Source organism: Rhinatrema bivittatum, chromosome 7 (genome assembly GCF_901001135.1).
Source record: "Rhinatrema bivittatum chromosome 7, aRhiBiv1.1, whole genome shotgun sequence".
In the NCBI taxonomy this organism is placed as follows: Eukaryota; Metazoa; Chordata; class Amphibia; order Gymnophiona; family Rhinatrematidae; genus Rhinatrema; species Rhinatrema bivittatum.
This window is the reverse complement of record NC_042621.1, coordinates 119207057-119220747: the sequence shown is the minus strand read 5'-3', so window position 1 is coordinate 119220747 and position 13691 is coordinate 119207057. Positions and strand designations below refer to the sequence as shown.

General features: G+C 40.6%; 1 protein-coding gene across 5 annotated transcripts in view; it reads right to left on the bottom strand.

The window, feature by feature from the left end:
* The window catches only part of GBF1 (golgi brefeldin A resistant guanine nucleotide exchange factor 1), a 739811-nt gene that overhangs the window by 344012 nt on the left and 382108 nt on the right, over positions 1-13691 (bottom strand). For all 5 annotated transcript variants that reach the window (XM_029609015.1, XM_029609018.1, XM_029609019.1 and 2 more), the window contains one exon: positions 1364-1523. In XM_029609015.1, the coding sequence (XP_029464875.1) occupies positions 1364-1523 (160 nt within the window). The remainder of the gene's footprint in view (positions 1-1363; positions 1524-13691) is intronic.

Here is a 13691-nt window from a genome sequence, read left to right as displayed (position 1 = left end):
GACTGCTGTTTTGGTATGGGAGGTTGATTATATTGTAATTATAATTTAGTTTACTCATAGCTTTCTGAGGGTCATTCATATATCCAGCACTTGACAAAAAGCTAGCACCAGCCATGGAGTTAAGATTACTTGGCTGTGGAATATCTCCCTCGCTGAAGACATCAGAATGTTTCTTCTGTCAATGAGGAGAAACACATAAGGACATAAGAATATAAGAAAATGCCATACTGGGTCAGACCAAGGGTCCATCAAGCCCAGCATCCTGTTTCCAACAGTGGCCAATCCAGGCCATAAGAACCTGGCAAGTACCCAAAAACTAAATCTATTCTATGTTACCATTGCTAATGGCAGTGGCTATTCTCTAAGTGAACTTAATAGCAGATAATGGACTTCTCCTCCAAGAACTTATCCAATCCTTTTTTAAACACAGCTATACTAACTGCACTAACCACATCCTCTGGCAACAAATTCCAGAGTTTACACTTTGTTGTGCTGTGTATCTGTTAGGGTACCAATGAATTCCAATTGGACAGATGAAGTCAGATTGGATTTGGGTATTTAATTTAAAAAATCCAGTTGTTCTAGGAACTAAAATGCAGAATGTAATGCCTGTAGAGTTGTGGATTGTGAATTGCTCTAGATTACATAGTTGTCTAAATATGGGAACATATATTCCATGGCTTTATATGGTGTGGATCTTGTTTACCTTTGTCTCATTATACCCCAGCCCATTTCATCATGATGTCAGACAGATCATTTGCTTATGGTACATTCAGTTAAGGAGACTGTCAGTCCCTCTGTACAAGTGCTTTACTTGTTTCATGCTGCTCCTCTAGAATAAGCTTTCAAGAGAGATTTGGCTGGGAAAAGATCTCTTGCCTTTCTATTAAAAAAAACTGAAGATCTGGCAGTTTTCAGGTTGAAACACTGAAAGAAAAAGGTGAAGAGAATTTAACCTAGGAAGCTTCATGAATAAGATATGAGTAGAGGTTTCCTCTCAGTGGAAGAAACACTATGCGTCTTGCTGAATGAGCCTCGCTGCATTAAGCTATGTGATGCTGACTATGAATGAATAACTCAAGATATCAAATATTCCATTCTTGGTGCCATTGGATGACATCACCCACATGGGTGACTAATTCATCCTGCTTGTTCATAGAGAAAATTAAATATGAAAAAGGAGAGAATAAATGTGAAAACAGAAATCATATAAAATAGCCCCAGAACCCTTGTCTAACACGAGATGTTAAATGTCTCCTCTTGAACTTCCATGAACAATTGAAAGGTCTAAGTGGTGGCTGTATAAATTTAAAAATGTGTAAAAGACAGATAGAAATTGATATTGCTGAAGATTTGCACCTACCTGTCATGCTGGCAGACAAGGAGGTACCATTGCTGAATGGGTGGTGGGAGGGTAGATCTGTCCCAGATGATATCTTGGTTGTATGACGTGGTGGCCTTGGTGATCTTTTTTGCTTCTTCCACTTTGATGACTCACTCATTCCTCCTGCTCTCATTTTTAGCTGTGGAAGCCACACATATTGTTGGCCAAAATACCCCAAATATGCAACACACAAATATTTATAACTAGCTATGAATCTTTCCAACTCACTCTGATAATACTGTTAACAATGCTCAGAAACTCAGTTTGTAAATAGATTCTGTATAAGGCATTTATTGTCTCTGGCCAGTCTGGTAGATAACATTTTAAATAATTCAAATCAAAATCATAAGCAACTCTCAGATTCTGTTATGTATGCTTGTCATGATATAAAATAAGTATTTTGAAAATTCAGCTCTTTGGCCAGCATCACTTTAAAGTCTAGACAAACTTGGAGGCAGATTTTCAAAGGGTTACGTGCGTAAAATACGCTGCCCCTTCCACCCCCTGCGCGCGCCGAGCCTATTTTGCATAGGCTCGGCGGCATGCGTAAGTCCCGGGGCTTTCCTGGGAGGGGGGGGGGCATGTCGGGGGCGTGTCGCGGCCGGCGCGTCATCGGGGGGCGTTCCAGGGGTGGGGTCCGCAGGCGTGATTCTGGCCCAGCCCTCGGACTGGAACATGGCGCGCCGGCATCTGGCCGGCACGCGCAACTTAGAAAATAAAGGTGGGGGGGGAATCAGTTAGGGCTGGGGGGTAGGTTAGATAGGGGAAGGGAGGGGAAGGTGGGGGGTCCGGAAGGAAAGTTCCCTCCGAGGCTGCTCAGATTTTGGAGCGGCCTCGGAGAGAATGGAGGATGGCTGTGCGACTCAGCGCACGCAGGCTGCCGATTTTGCGCAGCCTTGCACGCGCCGACCCTGTATTTAGCGCGCGCATGTTATAAAATTGGGAGTAGATTTCTTCGCACCGGATTGTGCGAACAAATCTACTCCCGCACGCACCTTTTAAAATCTACCCCACACTTGGTGTTTCTGTGGAGTTCATTATCAGAAACCTATTCTAACATACCTAAATAAATCCAATATGCATAGTAAAGCTACGGAATTGTGGGAAGAATGTCAAAATGTTTCTATCTCCTAAAACTAATAAACATTATGAACAATGATTAAATAAATTACAATTTAAGGAGGTCAGGAAACATTTCTGCTTCAATGAAAGATAACATTTTGCCATTTATTGAAGATTAAAAATCCTGCAAGTTAAAGTATATTTACACTGGCTAACTGGGATCTCAGGTCTACATGAACGCATAACCCCTCCCCCCTTCTCTTTCCTCCCTTTTCCCTGTCCCCCACCCTTCTCGTAACCTCCCTCTTCCCTGTCCCCCACCCTACTCATTACCAAGTCATATTGTACATATTGTATATAGGCTATATGCCATTTCTATATACCCACATCTAATATTTAATTTTAATTTTATTCATATGTTACAATGTTCCTTATATTTATTGTTTAATCAACTGTTCGCTTGTTACAATGTAAAATAGGGCAGTTCCGGCTCTATTCAACCTGTTTTCTGGAAACCGATGTGATATCTCGATCGAATGTCGGTATACAAAAGAAATAAATAAATAAATAAATAAATAAATACAAATATTTTCTACTTCAAAATAAAAAAAAATCATTCACCTATAGTAACTTGCTCCTCATTATGTACAGTACTGAGACATGGTTTTGATTTAAATGCCAAGGTTTTACTTTTTAACATTCAGGAAGAGAAATCAGAGAAAACTTCCAGATATTTTCAGGCCAGTAAGCACAACTCAGATGAACTATGACTGGCCAACAGGTATCACTATCAAGAATGATATATTTTACCCAGTCCCAACTGGTGCCAACAGCGCAACCCAAAGCTGGGAAAAATGAAATCCTTGAGTGGTAGCATACAACACAACTAGAAGTCAATCAAGGCCATTACTTCTACATTATATATTCTTCTTTTACAATTTTATTTTCAGATTTTAAATACGACAGGAACCGTAATGTCAACAATTGTAATAAAAAAAAAAAAGCAAAATAAAAAAAGACATACAATATCCTAACAGGGAGGGAAAGAAATAGACAAAAAAATTATTATGCTCCTTTCAGAAAAATGTTAAACCTACAAAAATGAGGGGAAAGATCCAAGAATCTAGGATATCAACCTAATACAATACAAAAAAAAATGCAACCACTGAGCAAAAAGAAAAAAAATGTCTACAATCACACATAAATATTTCCAGTTTTAACAACTCCAAATTAAAAAAAAGCAGCAACATCAATCCAATCACAAAGTTTTCAAATATTGAAATGAATGAGATATCAAATAGAACTTCCTGCACTAAGAAATTTATTAAATAATCTGAGGACCCTACCTAATTTTGTCCTCCCCGTCTAATTTTTTATCTACATATTTTTAAATTATGTCTTCTTTTCCTTGTGGATATACCTTTAAATTAAATTTTTAATTATGTTTGTGATATAAGATTATGAACGTTTACTTGTAAACCGTTTTGATTACTTCTGTATAAAAAATGGTATATAAAATGTTCTAAATAAAATAAATAAATACATGTAAATATGATTTTAAATAGAATTTTGCATTTAGCAGGAAATATTTTTAAAAATTGGGCACCATAATTAACAAAATCCTGTCTCATTGAAACTATTTTGACGATGTCCCAGGAAAAATTCCATTCTTAATTGAAAATATTTTTTAAACACAATATTATGCTTTAATTGTAAAGCTAATTCAACTAAGAATGCAGTTCTAGGAAAAGGAAAATTACACTATTTTTTCTAAATTACATTTTTTCCATTAGAGCAGAACAACAACTTCATTCCAATTTGCCCTCTTACCTTTTAAAAAAAGATCTAGGAAAACAATGCACTCTTACAACCAAGGTTAATATTTAAGTATATTTAAGGAATCAGACATATGATAATGAAATAAATCTAACAGAGAGATAGGCTCAATCTTAGAACAAGTTATTATCCTTAAGTTCTTATTTTTGACAAATTTTACAAATTTTTAGGGAAAAAACATTAGAAAATGCCTGCAATCCCTACAATTTGTTTTCAAGATTTTGGACTCTAGCTTCTAAGTTTTATTGGACAATCACTTGTTCACATTTATCTTCTAACAGGTCAATTTTCAAAGGTCTTAGGTCCTCAACTTTGAGAACACAAATTGTCCCCTTTGAAAACTGAGTAGGACTGAAATCCCTAAATTTAGAAGCCTATTTTAACTAGGCACCTAAATTTAGGTCCCTAAATGCAGATGGTTAAAGGGGCAGAGTGAGGGCAGGTTAAAAAAAAAAATTAGGTATTTAGCATTGATTTTCAGTGCTAGACACTTAACTTGGGTACCTAAATCTAGTCAAATAAATTTCAGGTCTAAATTTGGTTCACTAAATGTTAGGTTTCTAAATCTAGAAAATTTTCTGCCAAAAACCCACCTACATTTTGATACTCTATATTTAGGGACCTAATTTAGGGGGGGGGGGGGCATTTTCTGAAAATTAGCCTGCAAGGATTTAAAATATTTTTGAATACTAGTAACTTTCCCAGTAATGATTTTCTCTAGACATATCTCTAATGTAATTTCCCTCGAAGAATTCCATGTCAGCTGTTTAAGAATCAACAGGCAAACCTAATTCAGAAAGGGGGCCCATTAGATTTATCAAGCCTTTCAAGTAGGTAGAGGGAGCAATTTAGATTAGGCTAGGATGATAGCAATAGACTAGCAGTTGGGTCTGTCTGGCATGCTGTAATTATAGTAAAAACAAGAAGCTCATGCAGATGAGTCTGTCTGGTAGTCTACAAAGAGGACATATCTGAACATCTGGTCTCCTAACAGACAAGCTGATACGGAAAGCTATTTTGATTATTGCAAAGTTTTATGGGTAGACTTGGGAAGGAAGGGGTGGTGGGTATGACCTGGTGGGGGATCTTGTATGCTCATCTGTCTAGGATGGTGAAGTATGGTAGGTGTTCTATATTGAAAGAGGTATCTTTGTAGGAGGTTCTGCTCTGTAGCTGCTGTTAGATATATATCCTTGCAGTGTGGACCAAGAATGGCTGGGCAGACTAGATGGAATGGTTGCTTTTTTTCAACTGCCATCTACTCTGCTTCTACCTTTCTCTAATGTCTGGGGAAACAACACAATTGTCCTGTTTTTCAATCCCAAAGGCCCTCCTCTGGATGAATGGAGCCTGACTCCAATGAAACTGAAAGCCTCTAGTTCACATAAACCTGTTCCGCCAAGACGTTTCATGGCAGCTGACTGGCCTTTGCTGCTCACAAACTCCCTGTCTAATGCCAACACTACAGCAATTGTCTCTGCTCCAGTGGAGGGAACCAGCAAAAAGAGAGTGGCCAGATACTGAAACACAGGATCTTCACCAGCTGCAAAACCTCAGGGATGGGTGTCTCTAGCCTGAGGCAGCCATCATACTGGGTCACTGCTGCAGGTTGGAATATGGTATCCCCAGCCTAGGAGATAATGTGAAGTAATAAAGAATTGCAGCAGGCGGTGGCATATTTTCAGAGGCAAGGATTTTAGTTTTACCTTTCCTTTTCCTTATAACTTAAGGGATAGAGGCATAAGAAATTTTTCACAATGGGTAGAAAAAAACTGTTAGCATTGCTTAATGGGTGGCAGCCATCTTGATCAGCCCCCAGCTACATTAATTTTTTTAAATTAACAGTAAACTCCAAAAATCACTAATATAAAGTTGATTTTGATAATCTTTCAGAATACAAGTGTTTCTTTTACATCATTCTTTAACTGCACCCACCTCTCTATCTCTGGACATGTTCTAGCTTTCCAGCAAAGTGCAAAACAAATGTTAAAAGACTGGTAGAATTGAAGCTGCAAAACTCAACACTGTTTCAGGCTCAAGTCAAAGAGAAATATAACTTTTGCCTTGGTTAATTAGCTAAAGACAGAAATAAGAAATGATTTCCAGAAAAATATTTAGAAAAACTTGTGATGAAGTATCTTCTTCTTCTGGCCTTCAAAAAACATTTTTCAGACTGTGCATTACATGCAAGGAAAACGTCATAGGTGTTTGTGGTAAGACAAGTATTATTGCATATTCTGGAAAAACTGCTAAACTCAGGGCCCTTAGATACATGTTATGGAAAAATCTGTCGCACTATATCTTTGAAGGGGATTACTGTATTTATTTTAAAAAAAGGTAATTTTCCTCAATTGTACATCTTCTGCATTTAAGCTCCACCAATGCAAATGAAATTCTCCTTCCCTGCTTTGGAGCATGCAGCATCAACTAATAGGGTAAAATAACACTTTTGATCCTATCTTCATTGATGCTAGCTCATCCTGCTCTCTAGCTGATGCATGCCATAGTTGCAATGCAGAACTATATAAATCTATAACTATCTGTATCCTCCTCCTTGGGGAATTCTGAGCAAAAGTATTTAAAAATCTGCGCACAAAAACAAAATTCTGCAAAATTTTGCAAACTTTATATTGGTCAAAAACAACAATATACATGACAGTCTAATACAGAAAAAAGTTGTTACTTAAAAATGCAGAATTTTAAATATTTTGAGTAGAATTTCCCTAGAAGTTCACTGTAAGAGTGTCCCTTTCACTCTCTCCCCATAATCCCCTGGCCACTTTGCCCTCTCAAGCCCCAATTCCTCCACCTGCCACTACCTTCCCCCTCTAGGCTCAACGCCTTCCACTCTATCTCCACTCCATGAGTTTGACCCCTCTCTCAGAACTGCCCCTCACACAGGCTCCCTCTGTCCCTCTCTCTCACACACACACACACACACACACACACACACACACAGGATCCCTCTCTCTAGTACACATACACACAGCCTCATACAGGCTCCCTCTCCATCTTGCACAAACATATCTCCTCATACAGGGGCCCTCTCTCTTACACACACATTCCCTATACAGGGTCCCTCTCTCGCACACATACATCCCCTCATATGGGGTCTCTCTCTCCCTCTTTTGCATACACACCTACCCAGGCTCCCTTTCTCATGAAATTTAATGTGGACAAGTGCAAGGTGCTGCATATAGGGAAAAATAACCGTTGCTGTAGTTACACGATGTTAGATTCCATATTAGGAGCTACAACCCAGGAAAAAGCTCTAGGCATCATAGTGGATAATACTTTAAAATCGTCAGCTCAGTGTGCTGCAGCAGTCAAAAAAGCAAATAGAATGTTAGGAATTATTAGGAAGGGAATGGTTAATAAAACGGAAAATGTCATAATGCCTTTATATCGCTCCATGGTGAGACCACACCTTGAATACTGTGTACAATTCTGGTTGCCGTAACTCAAAAAAGATATAGTTGCGATGGAGAAGGTACAGAGAAGGGCAACCAAAATGATAAAGGGGATGGAACAGCTCCCCTATGAGGAAAGGCTGAAGAGGTTAGGGCTGTTCAGCTTGGAGAAGAGACGACTGAGGGGGGATATGATAGAGGTCTTTAAGATCATGAGAGGTCTTGAATGAGTAGATGTGACTCAGTTCTTTTCACTTTCGAATAATAGAAGGACTAGGGGGCATTCCATGAAGTTAGCAAGTAGCACATTTAAGACTAATCGGAGAAAATTCTTTTTCACTCAACGCACAATAAAGCTCTGGAATTTGTTGCCAGAGGATGTGGTTAGTGCAGTTAGTGTAGCTGGGTTCATAAAAGGTTTGGATAAATTCTTGGAGGAGAAGTCCATTAATGGCTATTAATCAATTTTACTTAGGGAATAGCCACTGCTATTAATTGCATCAGTAGCATGGGATCTTCTTAGTGTTTGGGTAATTGCCAGGTTCTTGTGGCCTGGTTTTGGCCTCTGTTGGAAACAGGATGCTGGGCTTGATGGACCCTTGGTCTGACTCAGCATGGCAATTTCTTATGTTCTTATACACACTCACATAGGCTACCCATCTCCCTCTCGCACATCCTTTCACACAGGCTCTCTCTCACACATACACAATCCCTTCACACAGGCTCCATCTCACACAAGCAAGCACCCTCACATACACACAATCCCTTTTTCACACACACCAGCTCCCAATCTCTCACACATATAAAGACTCCTTCACAATGTCCTCACATAGGTTCCCTCTCTCTGGCACCCACACTCACACTCCCTCTCTCTCTCCCCCAACAGGCTTACACACACACACACACACTCTCACCGGGGCCTTCTTCGCCATGACTGGGACAGGCTCTGCTCATGGCATGCTGGGATCCTTCATCTTCACCAGGAGCTAGAAGGGCTCCGCTTGTGGCATGCCGGGATCCTTCACCTTCGCCACAAGGATGACGGGCTCCGCTTGTGGCATGCCAGGGCCTTCACCTTCGCCGCGAGCAGGATGAGCTCCACTTGAGGCACGCTGGGATCCTTCATCTTCACCAGGAGCCAGAAGGGATCCGCTTGTGGCATGCCGGGATCCTTAACCTTCGCGCAAGCATGATGGGCTCTGCTTGTGGCAAGCCGGAGCCTTCATCTTCTCTGCAAGCATGACTGGCTCCGCTTGCAGCACACTGGGACCTTCATCTTCGCCATAAGCAGAACGAGTTCTGCTCGAGGCACACCAGGGCTCCTCTTTCCTACACAGAAAATAGCAATTCTGTGCAGGGGGTGGGAATTCTGCGCTCCACAGTAGCACAGGAGCGCAGAATTCCCCCAGGACTAAAATCCTACCTACTTTCTCTGTTAGAAAAAAATAGGATGAGAATATACCATCAATGAGAAAACAAAAGAAGTCCAAATAAGAAAAATTAACATTTCTGAGTCGTGTTCTATCAATAATGACTAACGGGATCTAAACTGTATTGAACACAAGAAAGGGCAAAATAGCACACAAACAATTGACAATAACTTTTGTGAACTCTATGGTTGAATTCAGTATCTGTGGAAGACTAAATTTCCTGTTCATACTTGATTTAAAAAAAACCCCATCTATATCTGCTCCTTCTAATACTGACAACCTCATACAGCCCTACACAAGACAAGAATGTCAAAAGGATCATGTAGGAGACATCTCTATATCACGAGGAACACAAATAACAGGCCTTGAGAGATGGATACCCTAATGATGCTGATGCAACAATGATTGAAGTTACGATTTCCTCTTAACAATCTCTTCCCATCTCGTAGCTCTCTCTACACACTTATTCATACCAGCTGCATAGGATTAAGCAAGGGGTCTCTTTCAAAAGAAAGATCATCAATGCCATGCTGAGCTTAGCAAAGGGCATTTGAGTAATAGGATGTCCCCCAAGCCCCTTTGGTGATTTTATCTGTACCACACCTTGGGGCATGGAGAAGGGAGCACCATCTTATCACCGGCCTCGGGTAGCAGACTGCCTTGAGCCACAATTTAGGTATGACCTTATCATGCACTATGTAACCACTGAAGTACTAAGGCAACTAAGTGGACAATTTTCAAAGTGTCTGTTTTGGTGCAAATTCCATGGGTGCTTTCCCTTTGAAAACTACTACAAGTACAATGTATTCTTGGACTTTTTCACTTACTTTTTGTGCGGGTAGAAATGTATGGCAAATGTACATAAATCTGAAAATACAATCTATGTGTAGCATTTTCTGACCTTAATCAACCTCCCATCCCTAAGTATGATGCCCCCCAAAGGATTCTGAAAGTATGCATGGAATATCACATGTACTTTTAACTAGAAAGGACAATTTTCAGACATCCAATTTACCTGGATATATTGCTAGCCCAGGCACTACAGCGCCGAGACACCTTCTTGTAGCAGAGCATGGCTGAAATACCAAAATACTTATGGAGTGCCTACATACCATCAAGGCTTCGATGATCTACAGAAATACTTAAAGCCCTGTAGTCTCTTAAGCACCTTTTTTAATGAACCAAAATCCACAAAGGCAGTCCTGAGCTTACATTCACTGAAGAAGGTACACTCGAGATATAAATGTACTCTAGACATAGCAAAGATTTTGAGAAGCAGGTACACAAGGCATACAAGAAGGCATCCAAGCAACAGTAATGTGCTGTTATATCAAGTTCATCTCAAAGAAGTCAGGAGGAATAATATTTTAAGCATTCTGAGAAGCTGAAAAACATAGCGTACATACCCTGAAGGCACAAAACCATAAAGCAGCCTCAAGCACTAAATCTTTTTCTAGGCATCAAGAAAATACAAACATTTTTGAGGGGCTAATGCACTGAGATAGTTTCAATATATCAGAACACACTTAAAACTTGGTAGTGAGGTTCTCAAAGCTAACTTGCTGAAGAGATTAGACTTACTCGTAAGATGCAAAAGTGTTCTTAAAGAATGCAAGAAGTGTCAAGTCCTTTAAAGGCACTGGAGCACTGCTGAAGTCACCTCAAGATACAGATGCATATAATGAGATGCCAGGGAACGCCAAATACTGAAGCACTCACAAGACATTAATGTGCAAAGATACTTGCAAAGCGGTGCCAAGCAGCTTTGAGGGAATCGTGCATTAGCAAAGCCTTGCTCACTAAAGTGATCTAAAAATGTCAAAGCATTCATAAAGTTTCAAAGTGTTCAAGGGAACAAGATAGTCAAGGCCAAAAAAGTGCAAAGAGTCCTAAAATTCAGGACTTGGCACCCAATAGAAGAGATAGACTGTGGAAAGCTGCAGCAGCTGCTTCTGCTGTTAGGACCCAGGCCTATTACTTGCCCAAAGCATTGAGCTGTGAAGAAAGGAAGGGAGGTGGGATGGGTGGAAGAGATGCCTGGAAACAGGGGGAGAGAGAGGAGGAAGTGAAGCAGAAACTAAGGTGGAATTGTGAAAAGAGGTGGAAGATAGAAAATGCCTGGTGGGGTGAGTGTGCTTGAAAGAAATGGGAGGGAAGAGTGAGTATTTGGAATTAGAGGGAGAAAATAGGGGACAAAGTATTTGGAATAGGGGGAGAGAAAGAAGAAAATGTTTCAAAGCAAGGGATGGTTACTGGATGGAGGAGAAGGCAGAAGGTAAGTGCCTAGAGATGGAAGGGGAGAGCAAAGAAAAGCAATAAGTAAAAATAAGGGGAAGGGCCCAAAAAGTAAAAACCCAAAATTAGAGGGCAAGATGACATGCTCCTGGGTAAAGCTGCTGAGTGCTTTCTGTTACTGAACGTTCATGTTGACAGGAAAAAAAGTAAGTCAAGGGCTTACCCAGCATAACCTTCATTGCTGGCTAAAGAGGCCCAACTGACAGTGTTGAGGGTGACCCACCAGCACCTCGATAGCGTCAAGGGTGACCACGGCGCTCAATGGCAATCCTGGACCCCGATGCGTCAGATCATCAGTGCACTGGTCATAGATGTACATGGGCAACCTTTACTGGGCATGGCACCGAAGGTGCAACAGCAAGCTGCTTGCCCAGGCTCCTGCTCATCCTTTCTCACAAAGAGACTGTATTGTCATCACAGGCACGCAAGAGGGGAGGCTACATTGTCCAGGGCTCCCTGCTTGTGGAGACTAGTTCCTTTGAATGTGGGAAGGATAAGCTTTCTCCCCCCACAAGAACGGTGTGATCATCAATCTCTTCACTGTCTGAACCTCCATTGATACCGATCAACTGGTGAAACGACATAGAATTCTTGCCCAGGCAGAACTCAGGAAGTCCCCAGGCTCAGCGGCCTACACAAATTGGTCAAAAACAACTGCATTCTGTGAGTCCTGTCAGCACCTCAAAAAGGTACAAAAAACAGTCAGAGCAAGGAGAGAACACACATACTAAACTGCAGGTGCAGTATTAATTTAATAAGAGACAGTATTAGACTCTGGCCAGGCTGCACAGTGACTAAGGCCCACCAAGCAGCTGTCAGGCAGTGGAAAGAGGAGGAAAAAAGGAAAAGACAAAATAAAATAAAACTATCGTAAGGTAAGGGAAAGAAAAACAGCTGCAGCTCCAGAAAAAAAAATCACTTACAAAAACTGAGGAGAAAGCAAATCTGAATACCGTGACATACAAGGCTTCTATGACCACATGGCTCCATGGAAAAAAAAAATAGAGACTGAGGAACTCTACCTAGGAGGCAGGGTGCTAACTACAGCTGCACATGCTCAGTAGGGCATGTTTGAAAGTTCTAGAATCTTTGAGGTCAAAGTTCCCGACTGGGGCTCCATCCAATGTCACCCATGTGCGAGGACTATCATCCTGCTTGTCCTCAGAGAAACAGGATGCTGGACCAGGGATTGGGGGGGGGGGGAGGGCAGGTAGGATGCTGGGTAGGAGGGGTGAGAGAGTGGGTGTGTTTTGTTGGATCTGTTGCCACAAGAGGGATAGCTGTTCTTTTGCCAATAAAACACACAGCACTGTACCAGAGTAGCCACTGGTAAGTCAAAGCTTATTCTGAATATCTACCCCAAAGGCAGAAAAAGTTGATTTCTGGCAACAAATTCCATGTTTTATTGTGTGCTGATTAAAAAATATTTTCTCCCTTTTACTGTAAATGTACAATTATCTTCAAAGACTGTACCCTAGTCCTATTTGAAAGGGTAAATAACCATTCCACCCCACTCAAGATCTTATAGACCTCTTATCATATTTCTTCTCTAGGCAGAAGAGCACTAAGCTGGTCAGCCTTTCCTCAGAGGGGAGCTGTTCCAGTCCCTTAATCATTTTGATTGCCTCTCTCTGTACCTTTTCTAGTTCCACTATTTTTTTAAATGAGGCGACCAGAACTGCATGTAATATTCAAGGCAGTCATACCATGGACAGATACAGAGGCATTATGATATCCTTTTTTTTTCTATTCCTTTCCTAATAATACTTAACATTCTATTTGTTTTTTTGGGTGTTTTTTTGGTTTTTTTTACAGCTATGCATACTGTGGGCTGAGGATTTCAACGTATTGTCCACAATGATTTCAAGATCCTTTTCCTACCTAATATGTGCCTAAGGTTTGGATCATTCTTCCCTATATGCATCACTTTGCACTTGTCCATATTAAATTCTATCATTTAGAGACCCATTCTTCCAGTCTCACAGGGTCCTCTTGAAATTCCTCACACTTGGTTTATGAGCTAACAATTTTTAATTATTTTGTGTTATCTGTGAATTTGATTACCTCACTTATCACTCTCTTTTCAGCTCATTTATAAATATACTTAAAAGCACCAGCCCCAGTACAGATCACTGGGACACTCCATTATTTGTCTCCACTGAGAGATATGACTATTCAGTCCTATTCTCAGTTTCCTATCCTTTAGCCAGTTATTGATGCACAATAGGATATTGCATCCTATCCCCATGACTTTTAAATTTCCTAATTAGTCTC